The sequence below is a fragment of the Agelaius phoeniceus genome, chromosome 15 (genome assembly GCF_051311805.1).
Source record: "Agelaius phoeniceus isolate bAgePho1 chromosome 15, bAgePho1.hap1, whole genome shotgun sequence".
Classification (NCBI taxonomy): domain Eukaryota; kingdom Metazoa; phylum Chordata; class Aves; order Passeriformes; family Icteridae; genus Agelaius; species Agelaius phoeniceus.
Genome location: NC_135279.1, coordinates 5,828,631 through 5,854,567, shown reverse-complemented (window position 1 = coordinate 5,854,567; position 25,937 = coordinate 5,828,631). Strand labels below are relative to the sequence as shown.

The 25,937-nt window shown below is 47.7% G+C and overlaps 1 protein-coding gene across 3 annotated transcripts in view; it reads left to right on the top strand.

Moving 5' to 3' along the window:
• The first annotated feature begins 838 nt into the window (after window positions 1-838).
• The window catches only part of GRIA1 (glutamate ionotropic receptor AMPA type subunit 1), a 121,514-nt gene continuing 96,415 nt past the window's right edge, over window positions 839-25,937 (top strand). The window contains exons 1-2 of one of the 3 annotated variants that reach the window (XR_013184352.1): window positions 839-1,161; window positions 3,286-3,423. Coding sequence is in view for 2 of the 3 variants with exons in the window: in XM_054642762.2 (XP_054498737.1) it covers window positions 1,080-1,161; window positions 3,286-3,423 (220 nt within the window). In the remaining variant the exon portion in view is untranslated. The remainder of the gene's footprint in view (window positions 1,162-3,285; window positions 3,424-25,937) is intronic. The other 2 variants (XM_054642762.2, XM_054642761.2) reach the window with 2 other exon arrangements.

Genomic DNA, 25,937 nt, shown 5'->3' with positions numbered 1-25,937 from the left:
TTTCAGCTTCTGGCTTCTGGCATGGATGACGTTTGCTTTGGTTTGGTTTGGTTTGGGACTTCAGGGGGGAATGGGTGAATTTTCTCTCCTTCCTGAGGTGACTATGGCTCTGTGTTCACTACAGTTCTTCAGATATTTCCAAATCACAAGTTGTGCCTAGGAGCTGGGATTTATTGGTTCTACCTTTATTTTTCTCTTCCTTTTGTTTTTGAGCAAAGCATGCCAAATAAGCTCCAGTCTCACTAGAATTGCCATGAAACAGCTTCTGAAATGGTCCAGGCTATGGTAGCCCCCTAATTTCAGAAGCATGCCCTGTCTGATAGTGCTGGTGAGTTCAGATTCTTCCACATCAAGTGCAGTGGTGAAAAGCCTCATCCCTTAAGAGCAGGCAGGAAAAATCAATGAGAAAGGTGATGGGGGGGAATTCTTTTTTTAATCCTTCAGGATCTCTCATTTGTTGCTCTGAAATCCTTCCTTCCAAGGCACATTTGCAGGACCCTCTTTGTTATCCTAATGAGCCAGGCTGCGGAGAGTGCCCGGTTCAACTCCTGGAGCCAGGTTGGGGAGCGATGGATCCCAGGCAGGCGAGGCTCAGCTCTTTCTCTAGAGGAGTTTGCCACCTACTGATTCACAGGTTCCTCGGAGCTCCTGCCAAGGGAAGTTGAGGGGCAAAGCTGGGATTTAGGGGCAGGTGGGGCTTGCCCTTAGAGACCCTTAGGGACCCCCGGGGGGCAGAGCGGGCTCGGGGGGATGCGGTTCCAGCTGTGGAGCCGCAGCTGGCGGCAGGGGCAGGGGCTGGGTGGAAGCGCCCGGCGTGTGCGTGTGCGTGTGCGCTGTGTGTGGCGGGGGAGGGATGTGGATGAGGAGCGGGCTCTCTTTCTTCCTCTCGGGGCTCAGTTAATCCTGCTGCCAGGCGCTGCTCAGCGGCAGTCTCAGCGCTGGAGCCGGAGCGGGGGAGACGCGCATCCCGGAGGCGCAGCGGAGGGGAGGCGAGAGAGGCAGCTAAAGAGAGCAGAGCGGGGGAAAAATCAAATCTATGCTTGGAACTGGGCTTCTTTTTCGCCAATGCAAAAGGGAATATGCAGCACATTTTTGCCTTCTTCTGCACCAGTTTCCTAGGGGCGGTGTTAGGGGCCAATTTCCCCAACAATATCCAGATAGGTGAGTGCGGGGCTGGGGGTGATGGTCCCTGACGAGTGGGTAGGGGTGGAGAGGGGGTGATGGGGGTAAAAACTGAGCCGGTCGTGTGCTTGCCAAGGTACAATGTGTGTGTATGTGTGTGAGAGGGAGCCAGGGGCTGAACCGCGAGGGCTGGATGCGTGCGTTGGTACCAGCTTTGCCGGAGCAGAGATGGATCAATTTGGATTTGGGGGAGGGGTAGATTGGGAATAAATGCCTGCACACACACACACATACATACACACACACCAACACAGAGGGAGAAAAGTGTCCCCGAAATGGAGGAAGTATGAAAAAAATATCTGTTTCTTGCCCGGGGAAATGCCTGGGCTGCCATTGTGTGTTGCTGCATTTGCAAAATCGGCGGTTGCACGATACATTTTGGTGAGGATGCTCTCATCTGTAGGTAACTGGGACGGGAGGTAACAAACAGACGCTCTCTTGTTATTATTGCTAAAGAATAAGGGCAAAGCTATTGGAAGAAGATCTTGCATTGAAGTCTCTTTCCATTTCATGCCACTTGCTTCCCCTGCACACCAGCAGTGCCTGTTTGATTCCTTCCTCCCTTCCTGTAACTTCTTCGTGCTCCTCTCCCTCCTTCCCCGCGTTTATTATTACTCTCCCATTGATCTTTATTGGTGATCGTTTGTAGCCTAGCCCCAAATTCCCTTCCCTTGCATGCCGGTTTTCTTTCCCGCCTCCCTTCTCTTTACAATGCCAATCAATTGCTAATCCACCAAGTTCAGGCAACTCCTGCCTGAGTCCAGCTGCACAATCAGTGCTTTTATTGCTGTTGATGCTGCATCCTTGTCTCCCTCCCTTCCTGTCTCCCCTTTACCCCAAATTTGTGCAAGATCCCGGATTTTTTGCCTTTCAACGAACGCAACTTGGCTACGAGCATCTGATTCCTCCGATATCCGTGATTAGGCTGTGGGGTGGGAGGAACGGGGGAGGTGGGGGGATATTGGTGCACAAATAGCCCTTTTCACACAAGGAGATGCCCCCTCTACTAAAGATGTGCAAAGTGACGTTGATGGCAGGTCCTTGCCTATTTTGTTTCTTCCTCAGGTCGTCTTGGGCATTGATACTTTCTGCAGCTTTATTTTAATTCTCCCTTGTTGCTAAGTGCTTTGTTTCCCTCTCCTGAAATGCCAATAGCAGCGCTTTCTTTAAATGCATATAGATTACAAGACAGGCTGAATTTAATAGCATCTCTCTGGAGGCTGTGAAGGGATCTGCTGCAAGCCAAGGTTCCTGCTGGGGGAGCAGCAGGAAACTTTTCCTAGGGCTGGGTTATCGCTGCACTTAGTTACAGATCCATGGGGAAGGTGAGGTTCTGAGTTTAGGTCCAGCCCGGTCCCAGTTTCTGCCCTGTTTGCATCACTCTGTGGTTCTGGGCTTATCTGTACTTCTGCATAGATTGATTCCTTTGAGGGTCAAGCTTTAAGTTTCCTGCCCAGTTTGAGTTTGGCCGCTGTCACCTGTTAAATTCAGGGTTTTTCTGTGCAACAAACCTCCAGCAGCAGCAGCAGCAGCAGCAGTTTGGTCACAGTCCCGTGTCCCTCTGGCTGTCACAGCACTGTCCCCTGCTGGGCCAGGCTCAGCCAGGCTGCCCCGTACCCCTGAGTCCCCTGAGTGTGGGGGGACCCCTGCCACCCTCCTGTAGCAAAGCTCTCCTCCCAGTCAGCAGGGCTTGAACTGAGCCTCATTCCAAGCGAGGGGGGGAAGGAAGGATCTCGTTTTAGCTGTACTGAAGTGATAATGACAGAATTCCCATTCCTCCTGCTTGAAGTCCTGGGGGTGAGGAGGCTGAGCTGCCCCATGGATCATCCCTATCCTGAGCTGCCTGGCCTGGGGATGCAGCAGGGCTCCTGTGTGTGATCCAGGGTTACATAACAGAAATGCTGGGAAGGTTTTGTGCTCCCAACCTGTCCGCAGTGGGCACGGAACCCTTGGCCCTTGCCTTCTGGAGGATTTCTGAGTTTGGAGGCACTCCCTGGGCTGCAGAGCTGTAGGCTCTGCTCTCAGGAGTATTTTGGACTGATGATGTTTCTAATAAGAATGTTCTTAAGAGCTTTCCTCTTATGGTTCTGTTTTTCTCCCCAGGGGGGTTGTTTCCTAATCAACAGTCCCAGGAACATGCGGCTTTCAGGTTTGCGTTGTCTCAGCTCACAGAACCCCCTAAGCTCCTTCCCCAGATCGACATTGTGAACATCAGTGACAGCTTTGAAATGACATACACCTGTAAGTACCAGCATTCCCTCTGCTCTGGCTCACTTGGGCTTCTTTATTCCTGACTTGGGTTTGTTGGCTGTCTGAAATATGGGATATCTTGCACCAAATGTGCAGCTCACCTTTAGGGTCCAGGCAAGAGAACCCCAAACATACAAAGGGTTTCTGGGTCGTTTTGGTTTGTGCTAAGGAATAGGGGTGAGGTAGTGCTGCAGTTATCCAGCATGTCTTGTGTTTCCCCTTCCATTGCACCCAAAGTGGTGTAAACCCCCCAACATTTCATTTCCTCTTGTTTCTCTAACCTCTGCCCAACTCAATACATTGAGATTTCATCCCCATATTTCCCATAGCTGTGATGCACAACAAAGACACCCCTTTCCACCCACAGAGTGCACAGAAGTCTCTGTTTAGTGTGAACAGCTTCTTCCTCAGCCCCAGTTTAACCATCTGTCCTTGTAATTTAAGAAAGACCTAGCAGAAACCAGCAGCTTGGTGAAAGTGGAGTCTAAATCCACAATAAGGGCATGCCTAATAATGACAGAGAGGTAAGAGAGTTCTAGTTTCAAGAAATGAATTCATTTGCTCTAAAAACAGATATTAAAGAATGAGTTTGCACCACGGAATTGATCTCAGGGTGGATCTGCACCCTGCTAAAGCACAGCACGTTGCTTGTACTGTTCTCATTAGAAAATATTATTGGGGAAAACACCCTGGCTTGCTAGATAAAGCCAAGGTTAGCAGCAACAAACAAGACCAGGAGGAGGAAACCAAATGAAAACTAAGCCCATAACAGAGCCCTGTGGTTGCTGTGGCAGCCTTTGCTTTCCTCGGAGCACAGGGTGCGGCGCTGTGGGCGAGGGGCTTGTGCCAGCAGGATGTGATGCACAGAGAATTCTTTGGTTTGACCTGGTGTCAGACACTGCTGCTGACACTCTCTGAACCCGAGTGTGTGTTTGGGGGCTGTCAGGACAGGCTGGAGGAAGCCTTCCCTTCATTGAGCCTGTTGGAATATTGTTGGCTGGCATCTATAGTGTCCTCTTGGGTCGCTGAAACATCCCCCCTGCAGTTTAGTTGTGTGGGATAGAGGTGAACACAAACTGTTCTCTCTGCTCAGAAATGCACAGAAGGGATCTCCTGGAAGAAAGAACCAGCAGGAGAATTAATGAGGCTTTTTGAAGAAGAAAAAAAAAAAAAAAAAAGTTGTGATATTTTCTGTTGGAGGGTTTGCAAATACAAGATCTCAGGAATTTCCTGCCCAGTATGGTAGAGGAGAGAGAAGTTACAATTTGGCCACACTTTCTTTGCAGTATCTAATGGCATATCTAAAGATTTTCTATTTTCTTTAATATCCCTCTATTTGCCAACTACAAGGTTTCCATCAAGGAAGAGCAACTATTTCAGCTCTATCCAATGGCACTTTCTTGGCAGGAAAACCAGACAAATTGAAGAAAAAAGCCAGACCTTGCATCTATCAAGGGAAAACATCACCCACCTGGGGTAGAGTTGCTGACTGTGGCTGAGGATGAGCTATTTCAGAGCTGATAGCAGGAAGAAAGCAGAAAGTGCAAGAATACCACTCAGATAAATTCTCCATCTGCACATGGCCTTCCCTCCCTCTCCATGCCTGCCGCTAATGGTTTTGTTTACAGCTTTGATGGCAAGACCATGACACCAGTTATGCTTCAGGAATCTGTCATTAGTACTGCGGGGGCAGGGGTGGTCTCACAAAAGCTGAATGGAAGCAAGGCAGCCTCCCAAAGGATGTTATATTTGAGCTCTATGTAGGGCACATTGTCCTAGATCAGACCAGCAGAGCACTCTGCACAGTCCAACTTCACTTGTCCTCGTTTTGCTTTTCTTATAATTAAAAACTTCCTAAGTTCCTCCAGACTATGGAAGGCAGCATTTGTTTTGTAAGCACAAAAGAAGGTGTCATTCCATGTACCCTAGGGGTGAAAAAACCCCCCCAACCTAAAGAAAACAGGCCATTAGGAGACCTGATTTTAATACTCTAGAGCTGAAGCGAAACTTTTGTCAGGAATTAGCTCATTCTTCATCTTCCAGCTAATTCCTTGCCTGGCTGCCAAGACTAGATATCAGCAGAAAGATCTGTTTATTTAGAGAGAATAAAAACCCTGCCCACACAGTGGTCTTTATCTTCTGAGGAAAGACTGGCCGTGCTACCAGTTAAAAGTACCAGGTTTTGTTCCCATGGAGATGGAGAACACAGCATTTCCTTGCCATTGGCATTGCCTGCTTCTGTGACAGTTTAGTCAAGGCTGTTTGGAGCCCATGAACCTGAGGCCTCACCTGTGGGGGTCTCCAGCAGGACACCTGAGCAAGGTCCCAGCTCCGCTGCAAATCCTGCTCTGTGCTGGGATCCAGCTGAATGTACTCCTTATGGCAAGTGTCTGAAGCAGCAGCATTCAAAGCACTGAGCAGATATTAGGAATCAGTGCTGGCAGCAGAAGCAAAGCCCTTGTTGGGCGGGCTGTGGGGTGGTGAGGAGGTGCAGCACGGTGACAGCAGCCTGGTGAGGAGATCGTGTGCAGAATGTACCTGGGCATCACTGTGGCACTGCTCACCTCTGCCTGGCACGGAGCTGCTGGGCTGAGCAAGCTGTGCTGTGACAGTGGCAGTGGCAGTGACAGTGACAGTGGGTGCAGTGACACCGGGCAGCTCCTGCCCAGGTGACAGCGCCGCTAATGGCGCGCCCGAATTGGTGACAATGACAGTGACACCCATCCAAGGGGGGAATCTGGAGAATGCCCAGAGGCTGCTGTGGCCGCTGGGCTGTCACTGTGACAGCCCAGCAATAACTTTCACATTTCTGGTGTTTTCAATGTGGACTTTTTATGGTTACACAGTGATTGTGAAAAGCTCAGTGCGGGTCCTGTGGTCCCTGTGTGCAACACGTCAGGAGATGATGATTTTAGGCAAACCATAATCATTAAGAAAGCAAGAAGAGGTTGTGGAGATGTGTGGTGACTTCCTGTTTCATGTGTGGGGTTGATGCTAATGTTGTTGCATCACCGAGGCACGGGCACATTTCAATACCTGAAATATCTTCCTGAATTCATTCCATCCCACAGAATAGCTGGTAATGAACACGCTCTGTGGTTGCAGCTGGGTGCCTGATGGGGCTTACCCGTATGAAAGTACACACCTGCTACTCTGAGGGTTCTTAGCTAAAGGTTAGGAGGCTTTATAATTTTGTGCTGTTTCTTCAAAGGCCAAGGAAATTGTTTAAGTGAATTGAGAGTCCTTCCTTCAGCAGAATTACGCAGCAGTGCCAGGTGACTGTAAAGGGTAAAACGATGGTGTGGTGTAGCTGAAATATTTACCTGGTGACGTAGCAGAGCAAAAACCCTTCTGGTCAGCTTTAAAGACATGTTCAGAGGTTCTGTTTCCATCCATATTTGGAAAAGAGCTTTATTCTCTCCACAGAGTGTCTAGCAACCCGTGCCATGCTGGATTTTGCCATGTCTGACTGCTCTCAGGGCAGACTCAGCACAGGAGAGTTGGTGCTGCAGGTCAGAATGGAGAGGGGTGGGAAGGGGGACGCTCTGTGCCAGATGCAAGGGCACAGGAGCTTTGCAGCTTAAGAGAGATCTGCAAATTCCTGTCCCTGGAAGGCCCACAGTGGATGGGAGCACTGTGTGCTGTTGACAGCAAAGGAATGAGAGGTTTCTTTCTTGACTCAACCTGTGCTGGCAATAGTTTTCTGCTATTCTTCATCTCAGCCTCCAGCTGTGCACAGTGCAATGCGCATCCCGTCCTGAGCAGAGCCCGGCTCCTCGGGGAGTATGAGTTGTTTCAGCCACAGCTCCATAGCCTTATTTAATTTGTGGTGCAGAGAGTCCTTCTTTCAGCCTTGCCTGAGGTCCCCAGGTGATGCTGGCAGCACCAGGCAGGCTGGAGGCTGCTCTGGCTGTCCTGAGAAGAGGATGGCTCAGCAGCAGCAGCCTGCCCTGGGCCAGCAGCTGCCACACAAGGTGAGTCACCAGCCTGGTAAAACTGCCCCGCCAAACTCAGGCTCCTTTGCAGGGATGACCAGTGACTAAAACAAGCCCTGTTTGTCACTGAGCCCTGCAGCTTTGCTGAGGCAGCCACCAGATTTTGTGTGCTTGGGTGGTGAGCTGCTGGCAAGGGACACGCAGGAGCTGCGGACCTGAAACACAGGGGTCTGCACAGGATAGCAACAGGATTTTGCAGCTGCAAGAAAACTTGTAAAGAGGCTGAAAAACAGTGAATTATTTATCCCTCTCCTTCCCTGTATGCACAGATACAGTTACTGTGGGGTCCTCATTCTGAGTATATGCTGTGGGTGCTGCTAGAATATCAACAGTTGAATCTGTTCTGCAAATTAGAAAATGAACATGTAGTTTGGATTCTGTTCATATTTTATTAAGGCCTCCAAGCACCAATTAGAGAGGGATTTGTAGTGATCACTCATTCTGTGCTTATGTTCTTATCAATAGCAGCAAGCTTACATCCAGATCAGCTATGAAATGAAGTCTTTCTTTTTCTTCTTTTCCTTGGATACTTACATATATAGATAGAGTATTTATAGAAATTGCTTTTTATCTCCTAAATTACCTCTCAGAGATAGGAAGGAATAGGCAAGCATTTGAATGTTCTCAAATGAGGAACTAAATTTGGTTTAATTAAACAATTATTGGGTGTTTTTAAAGGAAGCTTCCTTGTTGACAAACATATGATGGTCACCATTTCTTGTAAAGGTGTTGCTGTAATAATTCCGGCAGTAATCAGTTAGAATGCAATTTTTATAATTAAGTTTCCACAGTCTAAATAAACCCAGCCCTGTAATAGTTGTGGTGTTTGTTGCTAAACTTGTTTCTATTTTCACAGTGTCAGAAATCTCATGTAAGTGCTCTGGGATTTTTTTTTCCCTGCAGAGCTCAGGATGTTTGCTATGACTATTTAATGTGAGTTAAGCCAGCAGAAACACAGATTTAATGATCAGATGCAGTCTGATTAATACAACACAGGTACTACAAGGAGATACATCTCCTTGGATTATGTAACAGGAAAAGATGTGATGCAGACAGATGAATCACTGAGCATCAATTCACGTTAGATCAACCTCAGGTTAAGGTTGCTCAGTTTTGGGCAGGGATGGGCTGTAGCTTTCTAATAAGTATGTGTTTGTTCAGTGAGATGCCAGCAGCTTGGAGTGTGCTGATGGGTGAAATCCTGCCAAATCCTCCCTCCCAGGGGGGAGCAGGTCCTGGAGGTGACACCAGCCCCCTGTGTGCCAGCAGGACCCCCAGGGTGGGTGCTGGGTGCTCAGCGGTCACAGTCACCACTGAAGAAGGCAGGAGCTTGTCCCATATCACTTCCCCAAGAAGGAAAAGCGTTTAGAACATGATTGCTGAGCCATTCCCTCTGTTGTGGCTGCTAGGACAGGGCAGGTTGTCTGTCTGCCTCCAGGGATCTGGGCACGGAGGGGTTTGGGTAAATGTGGACCAATTCCATCAGCAGGGAACTGATGGGGCTCCCCTTGTCTCTTGGCATCCCTGTGAGAGGCTGGCACCACACATCAGGAAAAGTGTCCCCCAGTCTGGTGTGTCCATCTCTTCAAAGGCCATGGGGACACTTCTTTGCATGACTATTTTATGTGTGTTTAATTTTTTTTATCCCGGGTGGTGGGAGAGTTGCCTGGGTAGAAAAGCAGATATGACGCCATAAGGAAAAATCAGAGGGAGGAATAAGGGGAATTTCACACCTGCAAATCTATCTGCTCATCTGGAAAGGATCCCAGCACTGGTGACAAGCAGAAAAGAGAGTGAAGAAGTAAAATTTGGGCTCTGCAGTAGGCAGAAGAGGGATTTGAGAAACAGTGAGCAGCACAGGCCAGACCTGTCCATTGTGTGACAGTCACAGCTTCCACTCACAGCTTATCTTTTCTTCTCTAAAAATAAAGCCTTTTCGTGTGATAGGGATTCTACTAGGCCAGAAACAGACAGGCTTTATTTTTTGGCATTATTAGCAAGGTGAGAGTGGAAATCTTCATGTGACTGCAAGGATTGCAGCGTGGGGAAGTGTGCTGTTCTTTTCCAAAACTGGTGGGAATTTTAGATATATACATTTACATTTCTTTTAATAGGGTTAGGGCCCCAAAGGCAGCAGCTCTCTGCCACCAGAAATGGAAAAGGTCCCAGTTAGCTTCAGTGACACGTGGAGCTCAGAGCAAACACAAAACCAACATGCTCCTTAAAGAAGCAATAAGTGTGGGAGACTTTAATATTCTGAAGATCCAAAATCTCAGGGGTGCGGTATTAACACGAGTTCTGAAGACAAAGATGCATTTATTTCAACTGCATTCCTTTAAAGAGAGGTTTTATTTCTCTTATTTTGGTTGTGTAGAAATGAAACAGTGCACTGTTTTTCCCAGGGAAGAGTTCCATGCGAAATCCTTTGGTAACACCTGAGGAAGTCAGGAGTTAGGCAAGGTGCAGAAGGGGACCCAAACCAAACCATTTGCAACCCACCATCAATCCAGCAAAAAATATTTCAAAATGTAGCGGATTGCTGGGGCAATAACAGTGTGGTATGCAGCAGAAACTGCTCCCTGCTCACCTGCTGAAGTGTTTGCTCATTAGCTTCAACAGTAACAAGCCTCCAGCTGATTTTCTCACACTGTCCTTTTAGCAGCCACCCACTTGTCCCCTCTGGGGCACTCTTAAAAAAAACACCCCCAGAAAAAAACAACACAAAAAGACAAAGGCCTCCTGAAATATTGATTTTTTTTTTCATGTAGATCAGTTATTTTCCCTGTTGCCTGCAAACCAAATGCTGCCAATCCTCACCCAGGGTTGCAATTCAGATTGTGCTTATGCTTCGCCAGACTGAGTGACCCCTTGAGGAAGCAGCAGTGAGAGTCAGTGAAGAAGTGAGTGACAGCTAAAAATTGCCATATCTTGGCTTCTCTTAGAGGGTCTTTTCATTCCTTGATTTTATTTGTTTTTGACAGAGTGGAGGAGTGCAAAAGAAAACAACTGATGTCTAAGATTGAGTTGTACTGATGGCAGGATTCTCGTGTGGATGTGGCATATGTGTCTGCATTTCTCTATATGTTACAGAAGTCTTGGCTTTGATTTAGTAAGTGAGATCCTGCCACTATGCTAATGGAGATGAAGTGGGAGGGAGATGAAAGGTTGAGGGCTGGAGGGTCAGAGGAGAGATACAGAAACCTCTGTAAGTAATCTGGATGCAGAATGTGGAGGAATCTCACATGAAATCAAGGGCTATTTCTCACCTCCCCGCCCTCCCAAACACTTTGCTTTGATCTTTGCTAGCACTGAGCTTCAACAAGCAAAAGACATCGGTGATTACACAGATTCAGACATGGTTTTTCTCCTGCTGGGCTGCCAACATCCCCTGAGTGCCCCGAGCCTTGTTGGCTTTCCTTCCACGCAGCACCCACATCCCATTCAGTGCCATCCCATAGAGGGAGGACAGCACTGCTATTCTGGCAGGTAAACAGCAGAAAAAATCACCAGCAGGCCTGGGATGGGAGCTTGTGAGGAAAGCAGAGGCAAGCAAAGTTCAACAGAGAGCACACAGGGACAGAGGGTGAAGAAACCTTGGAGTAGGAGACCTGACGTGGGAAGGGGTGAGGCAGCAGCTCTGCAGGGGCTGGGGATGTGCAATAGGTGGAGTTCTCCCTTATCTCTCTTTTCAGCCCTTAGCTAAGCAAGGGGAGGTTTTTCTTTCTGAGGGCTCTGCCTCCTTCTGCTCAAATCTGAACTGGAGCTAATGGTGGCTCCTGTTTGGTCAGCACCACAGCTCAGGCTCCTCCTGTCCTCCACCTTCCTGCAGGGGATGTATGATAGTCATGTGTTGGGAGTGTTTGGCCAGGGAAAAGGGAGACAAATGCTGGGATGCAGAGCACAGTGGGGTGGAGGTGAGCTGGAAAGGAGGCTCCTGTCACAGCATGCATGGCAGGGGAGGCTTGGGGTGACCCCAGGCCAGCAGGGAAATGGGGGCAGGTCTGAGCCACCAGCACTGTGCCTGCAAGGGCTGAGCAGCCAGCAGAGAAAGAGGCCTGGCCTGCAGGGAGTTGAGGAGAAATGTCTTTGTGCAGAAGGTGATTAATGTCTTTAATGAACTACCAAAGGAAGGAATAGCAAGCCAAACCACACACGGCTGCGGGGGGGAAGGGGTGAGGAGAGGGGGCTGTTGCAGACGAGGAGGAGGCAGGGAGCAATGCAGCAGGGCTGTTTCCAGCTCACTGTCCCAGAAAAACAGGCAGGCACAGCAGCTGTCCCCAGCCTGTCCCCAGCAAAGGCAGATCTGAGTGCATTTCACGGATTTAATCAGAATTAATTCAGTCTTCCAGCCTGTCTTCATTCTGGGGTCTCCTGCTCAGCTCATTATGGCTGTGCCAAAAGCCACTGTCTGCAGCTTTGAGGTGTGGGGATGGCAATCTGGGTGTCCCTGTGCTCCTGTCCTGTGGGGACAGCGAAGGCAGAGGCTGTGGGGAGAGTGGAACCTCTCCTGCACTGTCAGAGAACAGATCTCCTCAGGCCCCTGGAGTCTGGGACCTGGATTAGCCTTGGCTGGCAGGCGTTAAGAGTCATCATTTGTTTGGGAACCTGCAAGAAATGTGTGGATGAAGTCAGGCAGATTTCTAACATTGAGTCATCCATATCATAACATCCTCCACCTCAGCAGCCTCAAGTGCCAGACTCACAGAGACCTCAGGGGGAGCAGATCCCAGCGCCTCTCCTGAACCCACAGAGCCCTGAGCAGTCCCAGGGCCGGCAGGAGGTCACCCATCCACAGCCACACACAGACTGGAAAATCAGCTCTTTGTGCTCCCAGGCATGCCCATGTCTATGTGCTGATGCTTGGAGGGGAGGGAATTCACTGTGCAGCCCTCAGGTGGGACATGAGACAGCTCCTGCATTTCCATCCCTGCTTCCAGAGCAACCACACACTTCAGGGATGAGCCCTTCCCCAAACAGCCCATATCATTTCTTGTTCTGGACAAACAAGCTCTACTTTGGGGTACAGGCTTGTTCTGTGGAAGAGGAAACTCTCACTCAAGCATCATCACAGTTTTAGTGGGGCTTAGCAGCCACACTGCATTGGAAGTACCAACACTCAGCATCTCAGGCAGCAGCTCTCAGTGGCCATTCCCAAACTTCTCTTCTTTGTTTGAGAACATTCAGCCCATCAAAGTTTGTCTTGAGTCCTCACCTGTACCCACAGGTCCCCTGGTTGAACTTCTCCTTCCTCCGTGGCGTACCAGGTAAAGCAACAGAATTGTGTTGATCCTGGCTGAGTTTAGCATGAGACTTTGGGAGGCAGGAGAGCTGAATCCTATCCCAAAGCATCTGCAGCTGCATTAGGCTCTTCTGCTAATTCCTCAATACTCTGCTGAAGGTGACATCTCAGCAGTATCAAACACTTTGCTGCTGTCCCTGTGAGCAGCCTGTAAAGGCTTTGATAAAAGCAGGCAGCACATTGCAAACAGGCTCTTTGCAGTTGTGCTATTCTGATGTATTGCTGAGAAGTGAAGAAAACAGATGCTCATGGCACAGAAACTGCTCTGTTCAGGTTCTCCTTCTGGATTTTGGTACCGCACTGCAGTGGCCCCCCAAGGGCAGGGGCCTGGCATTGTCCTGTGAGGTGCTTTTATCCTCTTGGCCTCTCCTGTTTCTCACTTCTCCTGGGCTTTCTGCTGGCAGGAGTGTTAGCAGTGCTCTAACAGCCATGCCTTTGCTTTTGCAGTCCTTATGCAGCTCTCTTTCTCCCTCTTCCCGTTGATACACTCCTGGCTGATAGTGGCTGTCCCTAGGACTGGGCTCTGGGGGAACCAGGGGGTTGGTGTCATCAGGGGAGGAATGCCTGCAGATGCTGTGGCACTTCCAGAACAGCACCCAGGAATTTGACTGAGCAACCCCCACCAGCTCAAATGGGATGACCACAGTTAAGCCTTGTGTAGCACTAGAATCAACAATCTTGTGGGAAAGGAAAAAAACATTGCTTGGCCTGTGAAAATAAAAAATAAAAAAAAAAAAGAGTAATTTCTACAGTGTCATCCTATAGCAGCTGAGACAAATCAGACCCAGAGCTCTAGATCAAAACACACCTCAAAATCTTGGGAATTCTGAATCCCATCCCAATCTGTCACGAGTTCTAATTGCCATTTGGCAGCAATCTCAGAGGAGTTGCAGAGCAATGTGCATTCAGGTTTTCTGCTTCAAGCCTGTCTCAGGACAGAAAGCAAAAGTGTGCAATCCAAACTAGCAACTTTAAAAACAAGCAGGGGGTGAAAAAAAGTCATCCCCAGGACTGTGGAGTGAAATCTAGAGCAGTGTTGTGGAGGCTGGGGATGGAGGGAATTGGGGCCAAGACATTCAAGTACAGCAGCATCCCTAGGTGGGACCACGGGAGCCTTTGGAGAAGGCGCTTATCTCATCCAAGGTGTGTTTGTCCCATCCAAAGTGTGTTTGTCTCATCCAAGGTGTGTTTGTCCCATCCAAGGTGTGTTTGTCTCATCCAAGGTGTGTTTGTCTCATCCAAGGTGTGTTTGTCCCATCCAAGGTGTGTTTGTCTCATCCAAGGTGTGTTTGTCCCATCCAAGGTGTGTTTGTCTCATCCAAGGTGTGTTTGTCTCATCCAAGGTGTGTTTGTCCCATCCAAGGTGTGTTTGTCTCATCCAAGGTGTGTTTGTCCCATCCAAGGTGTGTTTCTCATCCAAGGTGTGTTGTCCCAGCTGTGCAGAGGATGAGGTGTGTGGCTGTAGGACAAAGGGTGCCTGTGCCAGAGGATGATTCATGTCCAGAGCACACAGGGGTGAGGTTTTTCCCCTAGCTATCCTTGCCTGCAGGCAATACAGCAAATTCTGCACTTTCAACAACAGCAATTTACATTAAAAAAAGGCTCCATCAAAGGGAAGGTGCACTTGAGAGTCTCCCTTTAGCCACTGGAGAGCAGCAGGCAGACAGGCGCAGGAGGCTCCTTCCCGCCCCTCGCTCTCTGGTGTTCTGTGGTTTTGGCATCGCAGAAATGGGAAGCATCTGTGAGCCCTTTGGATCACAAATGGATCTGGGAGCCTGCTACTTGTGCTAACAACTCATTTATTATCAGGGAGCAGAGGGTTTCTTCTGAGCCAGTGCAATCTATCATTTCTTAAAGACGCTGTGTGAGACTGGAAGAATTTGCTTTAAGAGTTGGCACCTGCAGCCCAGTAATGAGTCCATTTTTGGGAAGAACTCTCCTTCCTCACTTCCTCACTAAGATTTCTTTTTCCCAGCTTCAGGAAGAAGGGAAAAGGATGTTCAGCAGCAGAGCACCCTTCACTCTGAGAAGTTGGAGCATTCCTGCTCTGAAAAATTCCGTGGGAGATGCTTCTCTCCTAATTCTCCTTTGCTTTTCTCTCCATGAGACTAGAGTATTTTGCCAAAATACTGGTGCAGGGAAGGTGAAGAGGCTGCTCCAGCCCCTTTGTATGGACCCCCTCTCTGCAGCTCCAGGCAGGCTGAGTCTGCCATGCACAATATCCACCCACAGGCAGCACCTGCTGCAGCCTGGCCTGGATTTCCTGCTGCTTCAGCACAGAGCTGCTTCCTCTGCCATGTCATCCCATTTGCTTCCCCAAAGTCTGCTGCTGCACAGTGGCTGTGGGGATGGCTGTCTGGTGCCCACCCAGAGCTCTCCCCTGTCTGCTGGTGCATGAGCAGCAGCATGTGATGTCTGGGAGGTGGTGGGGGAGCTTCTCCTGTTCCCTCTTCTCCTGGCAGTGCCAGGCAGCAGCATATGGGGAAAGGCCACACAGGTGCTCTGAGAGTGGGTGAGCAGAGACTGCCTCTGCATGCAGCATCCTTGGCAATGGCTGTCCCCAAGCAGACTCTTCATGGAGCAGCAAAGTGGAAGTGCCAAGGGGCCACACTGGGTGGCCACAGTCCTTATTTGTCTCCACCTGCTCTCCCTTGGCTGTGGTGACAGCAGGGAAATGTCGCTCACGTTGAGTGTGGGCTCATTCATCTCCTTTCCCCAAGGGACAGCAGCACCAGCATGGATCACCTGCTTGTCTCAGTCCTCATCTTCCTCCCCACAGGTGGCTCTGGGCTGCAGCTTCAGCTGGGCAGGGCTGGGACAGGGGCAGTGACAGGGATGAGGCACCTGGGGAGAGGAGGATGTGAACCAGCTCTGCTTCTTCCCCTGCTGCCCACAGGGAAGTGTTTAATCTCCTAGTGGGAGGAGATTGAGAGAGGTGCATTTATCACTGACCCTGGCACAGGCCAGGATGGCTTCTCTTGAATTCACTTCTGTGCAGCACTGCAGTGGGTGAAGCTTTTCCATTCAGCCCAGGCAATGTACCTTTAATTTCCCTTTTTAATCTTTAAGGCCAAAGATTATCAATAACTTTCTACTGAGTATTCTTTCTTTTGAAACTTCCTTTGGGAAAAAAAAAAAAGTTAAAGGCCATGGATACTCTGCTTATCTGAGCCAAAACTCTTATCCCACTAGGACTGGGACTTCATTAGATGAAACATTAGGGGGCAAGTGCCTTGGATTGCTGTCTCCATGTGTTTTCCATGCTTCCTCTCCCCTCCATGTAGTTTGGGGACACTTCTCTCCCACCCAAAATGCTTCACTGGTTGTGACTGGAAACTCATCAGGCCTTTAAGGAGTCTGGGTGGACCATGAGCCATCCTCACCCTAGAGAGAGTCAAGGAGATATCTTCATGCCCACCCTAAAGAAATAAAAAAAAAAATCTGCATTCTTTTAGGCTCATCTCTCCCAAGGTAGGAATTCCCATAACCAAATGACTTCATGCAGCCCAAACTGCAAACTCCACCCAAATTCAAATTTCCCTGCAGACCCAGTGTAGACACAATGGAGGCATTTCAAATGAGGAGGAATGTATATTCTCTTTTGTTTTTCATGCTGTGGTTTAGTAGCTGTGATTGTGGCGAGACCTGGAGTTTTCCAATCTGATCTTGGCAGAGAAAAGCAGAATATGTCTAACTACCACAAGAATTATAATTATTGCTAGGCATTTCTGTGGTTTTATCCAAGTAGGAAGTGAGTTCTGGGAGGGCTGTAAATAAATGCTTTCTCCCAGGATGTCTCCAGCTTGGATGGACCCTGGCACAAGCAGGTGCTTCCCAGAGGGACTCCCTTCTGAGATGCAATCAGTGACAAAAATTACTGTTGGGACAGCCAGGGGCACTGACATCTGTATACCTGATGCAATGTCCTTATCATCCCTGTGTGGGAAAACAGCCACTTATTGCCTATAAAAATTTTTATTTTCTAAGGATATTAGAAGTTCCTGTGTAGGTGGGGGCATTAGCTTTATTTAAATGTTCAAAATATTTATTGAGGGCATGCTTCCTCTATACTCTCTCTTGATAGGATGCCCCAAATCCAGTGACATTAATTAGCTACTTAAACTTTTTCCCCCCCCAGCTATGGCCAAATCTCTCTGGATTTAGCAGCACAGCAAAGATTTAACAGAAAGTTTAAATGAGAAAAGCATATGAGAGGAGAAATTTAGGATAAGGTTCTGTGCCTGTTAACTGATGGCATTTATGAATTATAGCTGAGAGATGTCATATCAGTGGAAATGGAAAACAGCTTAGTGGATTATAAAAATACCCTCTATAAACCATTTTAATGCCTAATTTTTTTAAGTCTCTTATGGTAGGTGTCATAAAAATGAATTCTAGCAGAAAGGATAAAATTTTTCCCTGGGTAAACTGGCTAGCTGGTGATTAGAGGCTGTCAGGGAGAGCAAACTCTCGACAAGGCTGAGGTGGAGTTTGGCTGAGGACAGCAGTGTCCTGCTTCTGGGGAGGTGAGTTTGCTTGTGGGTGAAGCAGATCCAAGCCTGCAGGGTGAAAATCCCTGCAGCCAAATTCCTCCCATGCCAGGGAGGCAGTTTCTGATATCCTCCCATGCCAAGGAGGCAGTTTCTGATGTCCTCCCATGCCAAGGAGGCCGTTTCTGATGGAGAGAAGGAGAGGACACTGAGGAGTGAGTGGTGGGGGCTCACCTGTGGGGCAGGAATTAAAGAGTGCCCAGGGAAGGGCTGGAGGTGGCACTCAGTGCTCTGGGCTGGGGACAAGGAGGGGATAGAGCACAGCTTGGACTTGGTGATCTGGGAGGGCTTTTGCAACCAAAATGATTCTGGTATCCTTTACTTTTTTTTTTTTTTTTTTTCCTGAAGCTCTGACTGTTCTGATTTAGCATTTCAAAATGCTCCATGAGCAGTGAAACCCAGAACACTCAGTGTCTGGTGGATTTGGAATCAGGGAAATCCCTGGTGTGGCTTTGGGGCAACTCATGAAGGGACATCACAGGGAAGGGCAGCAGCCAGGAGGGCATGGACAGGATTGCTGGAATCTGCAGTTGTGGATATGAGACAGGAGGGTGCAAAAGTTGCCAGTGCAAAGTCTTGGAAAGAGCCAGGAGGTGATGCTGGACAGAAAGATCCATCCTGGAGTCTACCAGGCTGCAGTGACTTTGATTCCAGCACTTTCTTGAGTATTGAGTGTATTTAAAATTAAACCTGCAGGAAAGAGAGCTGCAGCTCTGCTCTGCTCTGCTCTGCTCTGCTCTGCTCTGCTCTGCTCTGCTCTGCTCTGTGGAAGGGATGTTTTAGCTGCCCCATGTTTTCTGGTCATTTCAGAGAGGTTCCTCATTCCTCTGTGGCCCCTGGGTGCCTCCTGTGCCTCATTTTGAAAGCTGAGGCAAGGCTCAGTTCTGGGTTAGGATATTTAAGGCTGCACTGCTCTGCAGCACAAATCCAGGCTGCCTGTGCAGCAAAGGGGGGATGACCTACCTCTCCCTCTGGTTCCTGGGATCCATTCAAAGGAGCTTATTCTCTCACTACCTTTGAAGGCTTTGTGTCAGTCTTCCCCACAGATCCTTGTACCTCAGGCCTCTTTTGTGGTTTTTATTCCAGAAGAAATCTGCATGTGGGATGGAGGTGGCATTGCCTTTCCCAGTGTGACTCCCAGCCCAAAGCAGAGCTGTGTTTGCCAGGTGTCATTGGGACTGGCAGGCTGTTCCCACAGGGAGGCAGGGTGCAGTGTCTGGGCTCCAGCTGAGCACCAGTGCAGGAAAGGCAACTTTCCAAATTAAATTACACCATCCAGGATGCTGAGCAGCTTACTTTTGGGTCCTGCTCTCTCTGCAAGGGACTTCATCGTGACGTGAGCTGAAGGGATGAGTAACAGACTTCAAACTGAATGCTCACCAAAAAAATCTCCTGCAGAATAATCCAAGAACAACCTACAACCAAGTTCTCCAAGATCCACTTGGGTTGGGAGTGTGTTTTCAGTCACAGAGAGATGAGCTGTCTTGCCTCTGGGCTTTTTCTGTTGTATGAATCAATCAAGGGCTGACTTTAAATGAATTGGAGGGGGAAAAAATGGAATTTCTCTGACCCCTTTCCTTCCTTTCCCATTACCTTTTTCTAGATGGCACAGGAATGAATATTCACCTGTCCACCTTGCACCAAAGGTATCCAGAGAGGAAGAGATCTTGGGGACACTTGATTCCCATATAAGTTTTCACAGAGAAAAGCAAAGGAAATAAAATGTGGAAAACGTCTTCTAATTACAAAGCTTTCTTTTTAAAAGTTGGGGGCATTATCCAGAGACTGTACTGGAGCAGTGACTTTTTACAGTTCTGTAGTCTCAGAGTATTTGGGGGGTTGCTAGCTGTGTAGTCAGGTTATGCTCTGGGAGACCATTTCCATTTTCACAGAATGTTCCCAGCCCAACTCTCTTGAAGGCTTGACTGTGCCCCAAAAAGACAGCAAATAGCTGCATTGTGCAATTTATCAGCACTGTTAAGCTCATTGGGTGTTTATTTAAACATTCAGAGCTGTTTTAGTCTGGTGGCTTTGCTGTGCCTGTGTGAGAGCCCAGCTCAGAGTGGAGGAGAAGCAGAATCCTAAATGCTATTTAGGATTTCAGGACACCTTTTGCCTTGTCACCACCTGCTGACCATGATAAACACCCCATTCCCTTTGCTTCCAAACAAATGCACACAGTCCCCACTATTGCACATTCCCTGCTCTCTGCCACACTTCTGTCAGAACCTGAGTGGGTTGCAGAGTAATTCTTTGGATGTACCCACAGTTTCCTACCAAGCCAAATGGGAATCCCTTTAGGTTTTTGTTTTTTTTTTTTTTTTAGAGGAAGGGATGCAAAATGAAAACTTTCCATTTTGGAGGACTGGAAAAAGAAAGCAGAACTATATTGTCTGGAATTTCTGTAGGATGTTTCTTTGTGGGCTTTTTTGGTGTTATTTCCTGCTGGGTGTCTGCAGTTCCCACCAGGGGCATGGCACCTGTGTTTTACTACACATTCCTGCTGTGCATTAGCATGCAGGGATGTCACAGGAGGCTCTCCAGTGTGGTGAACAGGCGTAGGCAGAAAATTGATTCCTCAGGAGATTTCAGCAAAATGGCATCTTGGGAGCTGATCTCCCATCAGATGCAAAATTTCTTTACATTGATGATTCTGATCCTCACACCTTTGTCATAATAACACACAAGGGTTATCGCTGCAATTTTCCAAGATTGTCTTACCTGTTATAAATTCTGAAGCAAAACTGGAGGCAATTAAATAGGGAAACTACAAGGGTGGTGGTAGAGAAACTAATTCCCTTTGCTTTTCAGACATTTAATTTAACAGCTGTCTAAGAAAAGCTCTCCCACAGGACAGCTCCATCATGTGAAATTCCCAAGGGATATGACAAGTCAAATAAATAGTTCATCTGCTCATTAGGTGGCAGGTGGATGATTGCATTTCCTTCTGGGAGGAGGAACCTTTTGGGTGGCAGAATCTCACCCAGATGAGGGAGGGCATTTCTCAGGTGTGAATGTCCATGTGTGTCTCCCAACCAAAGCAGAGCAGAACAAATCACTGATGGTTACTTTTGCTAAAGGTGTTTCAAAGGCATCATTGCACCCTTCTGTGTAGGGAGAACTTGCTCTGAGTTCACCCCTGTGAGCTCAGGAGAGCTGAAAGGAAAGTTAGCATCAGCAAGGATGCCAAGAGGTACTGAGATCCCAGCAGAGCTGCCCACAGGGGGAGGAAAAGCCCTGAGGTGTTGGTATAATGTCCATCAGTCCTGTCCTGTCCTTCAGCCCACCTCAGCCTGGGACAGACACAGACCAGTGCATCATCTTTAGTTTCACCTACACCTTCATTGCTACTATTTCTTAAAGCTGCTGTACTTTGGGTCCTTTTGTACATTGTCTTTCTTTATTTTTTTTTTCCTCCATGCACATTATTCTACCAGGGAATTTGGCCATTTCTGCAGAAATCACTTTGGGCTCCCCTGCAGACACCTCTGCTGGGGTGACTGCAGGAGCACTCAGTGAGTCTGGGGTGCAGCAGGATCAATGGCACATTTCTGGATTTCAGTGGAAGGAGAACATCTGCTGCAGGGATGTCCAAGCACTGCTAAACACCTGAATCCTGACCAGCTCCATGTGCTGCCATTCCAGTCCTGAGCATTCTTCTGGAAATGCCAGTGCAGTTCAGTGTCATTTTGCAGTGCTGACTCCAAAGGAATCATGAAAGCAAGTTATCAGAAAGGGATAACATTCTCCTTTTTGAGGTCTCCAGTGTAGCAGGGCTCCAGTCTGCTTTATGAGGTTGGTTTTTTTTGATAGGTCATGGACAGCCCCCTGCCTGTCCCCCACTCAGAAGAGTGTTCCCCATGAGTGCTACAGCAGAAATGATGCTTGCTGGAATCTACAGACAGCCTGAAAAAGAAAAAAAAACCTCTCAGAAGCATGATCCACATCCTATTCTTCCCTCTCCCCACACACTCATCACTGCATCTTCTCCCAGCGGAGCAGTGCTGAAGCCTAAGATACCACATTAAATGTCAGTCATTTAACTACCAGTTATTTTAGCAAATAAGAGTGGGACTGTCTCCCTGGGGTTGACTGAAAATTGTTAAAGGAGGGAACAAAAGGCAAGGAAAGAGAAAAGGAGAAGAAAGAGAGAAAGGAACAGAAAGGACAAAGGGAAGCACTAGGCAGAAGGATTTGTGATGCCAGAATCTGAGAGAGAGGAGTTGGAGGAAGGCACCCCAGTGACATCAATGGGCTGGATCCCACCGAGAGCTTCAGGGGGCATTAATGAGCCCTTTGTGATGTACCTAAATTACCCAGGCTCATCCTCAAGACTGTGCCTCTGACTCTCCTGCTGGTGTCAGCAGCAGCTCTGCCACTGTCTGCACTCTGCCAGTCACTGATTTGGAAGGAAACTTCTCCAAGGTGGGGGGATGCTCCTGTGTTTGGGAGATGGCAAAAGAGCCACTGATTAATTCCATGAGAAGGATGGGAATCCCCCTTTCTTTTGCCTTCCATCTTGCTCCACATTCCTTTCTCCTTGCATTCTGCTCTGGAGTCCAGTTAACCCTTGGTGGCACAGAAGTGGAGCTGATATCTGCATCTTGCCTGTAACAACTGGGAGATTTTCTCTTGGAGAATCACGTTAGCTCCCAGTGCTGGCAGTGCAAGTTTTCTCTACAAGTAGAAAACATTCAGGGTGTATTAATAAGCTGTCATCTGGTTGTTCTCATGAGTTGTGTTTGTTGCATTCCCTGAGGCTGTGGTGGTTCTGGCATGGAGGGCTGTGTGAGTTTTAAATCTGGAGTCTGTCCATGCACGACTTTCAGATTCACACTGGAGAACAGTCGAGGAAGGAAGAAGCAGTTCTCAAGTCAGAAGAGCACTCGGTGTTGGTGTGGGCAGAGAAACCCACAGAGCAGAAAATCCCTCCCAGGAAGCTCTGTTCTCATCCGGAATTAATCAAAATAGTCCTTTGAAAGTGTGTCTATGGACTGTGGACATCCTCAGTTACATCAGGGAATAGTCAGACACAAAGCTTTTAATGGCATCACTCCAAGTCAGCAAGAGCAGGTTTGGCCCTTTGCTTCAGGATCCCAAACCTGACCACAGGTAATCCTCAGGAGCAGTGTGTTATTTCTGAGGATAAACATGGAAATCCCACAGGAAAAATCAAACCAAAAAAACCAACAAAACCAAACCAAATCCGACCTTCCTCAAATACTGAAAAATAATAACTAGATTATTATCTTGAAGATATCTTTATTTAGTTGTATTTTAAAAGGCACACCAAAATTCTCACTAACAAAGCAAATGTCTGCATTTTGTGTGAATAGTCCAGTTACAATGATAAATTCTCTCCTCTTAACATCTCATCTGCTTGTCATTTTTAACATAAAAGAGAGAAAGCAGGAAAAGTGAATTTGTATGTGGGGTTTGTGTAATATCCATCAGAAAAAACAATCCCTGACAAGCATAGCAGCCCCTTGAGAGCTTAATCATCATTGAAGCCAAGTACAAAAGGAGGAAATCAAACCTTTTGTGAAAGCTGGGGGCTTATTTAAAGAAATGAGCCAAAGCAGACTCATGCTTTGTCTGGTTTGAGGCTTTTCTGTGTAAATGGAACAAACTACTGAATCAGACAAGTTATTTCACATCATAGTCCATCAGGGTTTGGACTTTCAGTATGCTGCTCTAATGTCTTTTACAAACTACCCGTTTTCTCCCAGAAATAATGAAAGCCCACTCACATGCTGCTGTAGAAGGTCAAAGTGAAAAGGAGGTTTAAGTTGGTTCTAAGTTCACACCTTCTTTTTAATACTCTGCTTGTATGGATTAAAAATTTGGTTGAATGCAGTTGGTGGTGAATTAACCCTTATCCCTTGAGGGCTGAGCATGCAGAGCATGTTTGTAGAGCAATAGCTGAAAATGCCAGGCTGTGTAACACAAGTGATAAAAGTCCTTATATGCTGGTTTCACTTGTCATGAGCTATAGAGGAGGTGCCTCTTTTTGAACATAACACAGGAACACAAAAGATGTTACAGTGAGCACAACCAAAGATCGAGCTACCAGTGCACTGTCTGGTAATTGGGTATAGAAGCCATTTAAGGGAAAGTATAAAACACACTGCCTCCTGCTTTGATGCTGTTTAATGTAAAGTTTCCTCTGCCACAGTGTGCATCCAGAGTATTGTGTTTAACAGCCAGCAGCAGAGCAACCCCCTGAATATTAGTGGTCTCAAAATTCATTTTTACTGAGACTCGTCGGGCACAGATTTCCAGGATTTAATGCTGCATCACTTGGGAAAATGCAGCTCTGCTTTTAAACCCACTGCCTGTTCCTTCCTGGGTGTTCCCCTAAATCTTGGCTTTTGAGAAATAAAGAACATGTGTTATTATGAACCTTTTCCTCCTCTCCAAACCATTCCTGATTTTGTGCATTTCTGTCAATCCCCTGGCATTCATCTCTTTATTAGTTCTGGTGTCCTCAGTGTGCCTCAAATCATCCATGACCCTGGAAGTTGTTTTAATCTTTTGATGCCTTTTTGCATTCCACAGTATCCATGGGACATGTGCAAGGGTTCTTTGGCCCTTTCATGGGTTGGAAACCCTCTGACCTTACCTTTGCAGAGCTTGCTGTGTTCTACAAGTTCCTTGTGGTCCTAATTTCGAAGGCACACGGTTCATATCTCCAGGGTCTGATCAAATGGGCATGCAAATGGAGACAGATGTGGCACCTGTGATGGGCATTTCAGCCATTAGATCTGGAGAAATCATTTTTTGAGGCCTCCTTCTCTCCAGGGGGGGAACAGTTGAATTATTCTTGATCACTATTTCCGCTATAAACTCTTGTGTCCCGATTACAGATCTGCCACACTTTCCCCCCTCAGTTTCCTCCCCCAGCTCCCTTGCCCTTTCATGTTTTTTGCTCCTTTGCAGAGGTAAGCTGTGCCTCTTTGAAGTCCTCAGGGAGAAAGTATCCTGTCAGGACAAGGGCAGGAGCTCCAGGAGCTCCAGCACCCTCCTGTATCTGATGGAGGAGGCAGTCCCCCCTTTTCTGCATATGCATTTGGTCCCATCAGCAATGGAGCTGATTTTCCTTTCATCTTTAAAAGAAAAGTACATCCACTCATTTCCCCTCACTGATAGCCAAAGGGAGTGATTTGGTAGCTGGTTTGAATATCTTGTATCACAATAGCCTATTGCTTCAAATTTTATGCCATATGGGAGTAATTCAGATATCCTGTAGCTTCATCCTGAGTGTAACAAGAATAAGAACTTTATAAGTCTCTTTAGATTGCCTTAGCCTTTTGCATGATTTCTTACTAAGTAATTGATTTGGAAAGTAGCAGGAATGGCAAAATATGCCCCTAATGGGAGAGCACTGCATTTTCTGTGTCGTTGTTATACATAACTTCCATGTGTATTTAAATGAGTAGCATCAGCATAGAGCCAGGAGATATTATAGATATTATGTAGAAAAATAAGTGTTCAGGGAGTATCTGATGAATAAAGATAAGAATCATTTGAAGATCTGACCTTGCAAACATTTAAGCACAAATCTGTTTCCACAACCTTGCTCAAGCCATTTCCTGTGGGGTGTTGGGTACAAATCTCTTGTCTGTGTGGCAGCATCCCAAGCCATCCTTCCCATCTTTCCTCAGCTCTGTTCCTGCTTTACTAACAAGACAAATCCAAACATTAGAGAGAAACCAGTATTATGGCAATGTGAGAGGATTGAGAAGTAATTTTCCATTTCTAAAATGATTTTCATTCTGACATTTCCAGAAACATATGGCCCCATGTTCTGCGAGCGGTTTCTTAGGATGTGCTGTCCCTCTGCCTTGCTTCCCAGAACTCACAGTCCCCCACACACATGCTCACACCAACGTGCAGGGATGCCCAGCCTTGCACTGCAGTCTGCCGGCAGAGGAAGGAGGGATCTGTGCTTCCCATCCTCTGGGTCCCTCTGGAGTTCAGTCCTTGTTGCTTCAGGAACAGGAGATCATTGCCACACCTCGCTGAGACACACCTCCTGTGCCCTAATCTGCTGTAAAGGAGGCAGGTTAGGGCTAGCAGCTCCAGTTTCGTGGCTTTGAACACCTTGAGCTCAAATCAGAGCTCAAGTGGCCCCAAAAAGCTGCTCCTGTGGTGCTCTGGGCACTGTGCAGCCTCTGCAGGGCTGTGAGATGCCCTCTCTGCAGCTGCCACCTCTACAGGCTGGAAACTGGAAGAGATTTCACTGAAAACCTTCCCTTTCCCTTTTCTCTCATTTGCAACACGTCTCATGGGGCTGAGTAAGTGAAAGAATGGTAATGGCAGGGGTTCAGCAGTGTTTTATTGGTCTGAGCAGGCAGAACTGCAGATTCCATGAGCTGCTGGTGCCAGAGAGGGCAAAACCAGCAGCAGACCCTGCAATGAGCTCTGTTGCTAAGGAGAGCCCTGTGCAAGGCAGGAGAGAGAAGCCTCCAAAACATGCACAGATATTCAGTGTCCCCCTGTCTGCACAGAGCTTCCATGCCTGGCCTCTGCAGACAAAGGGGATTGTGGCTGAAATTTTAGCATCCTCTTGGATCCAGGTACCTATATGATCTGTGCTTTTTGTGGCCCTCCTGGATTTTGTGTAAATTTTTCCAGTCCAGTTACTATGAAATATCTAAG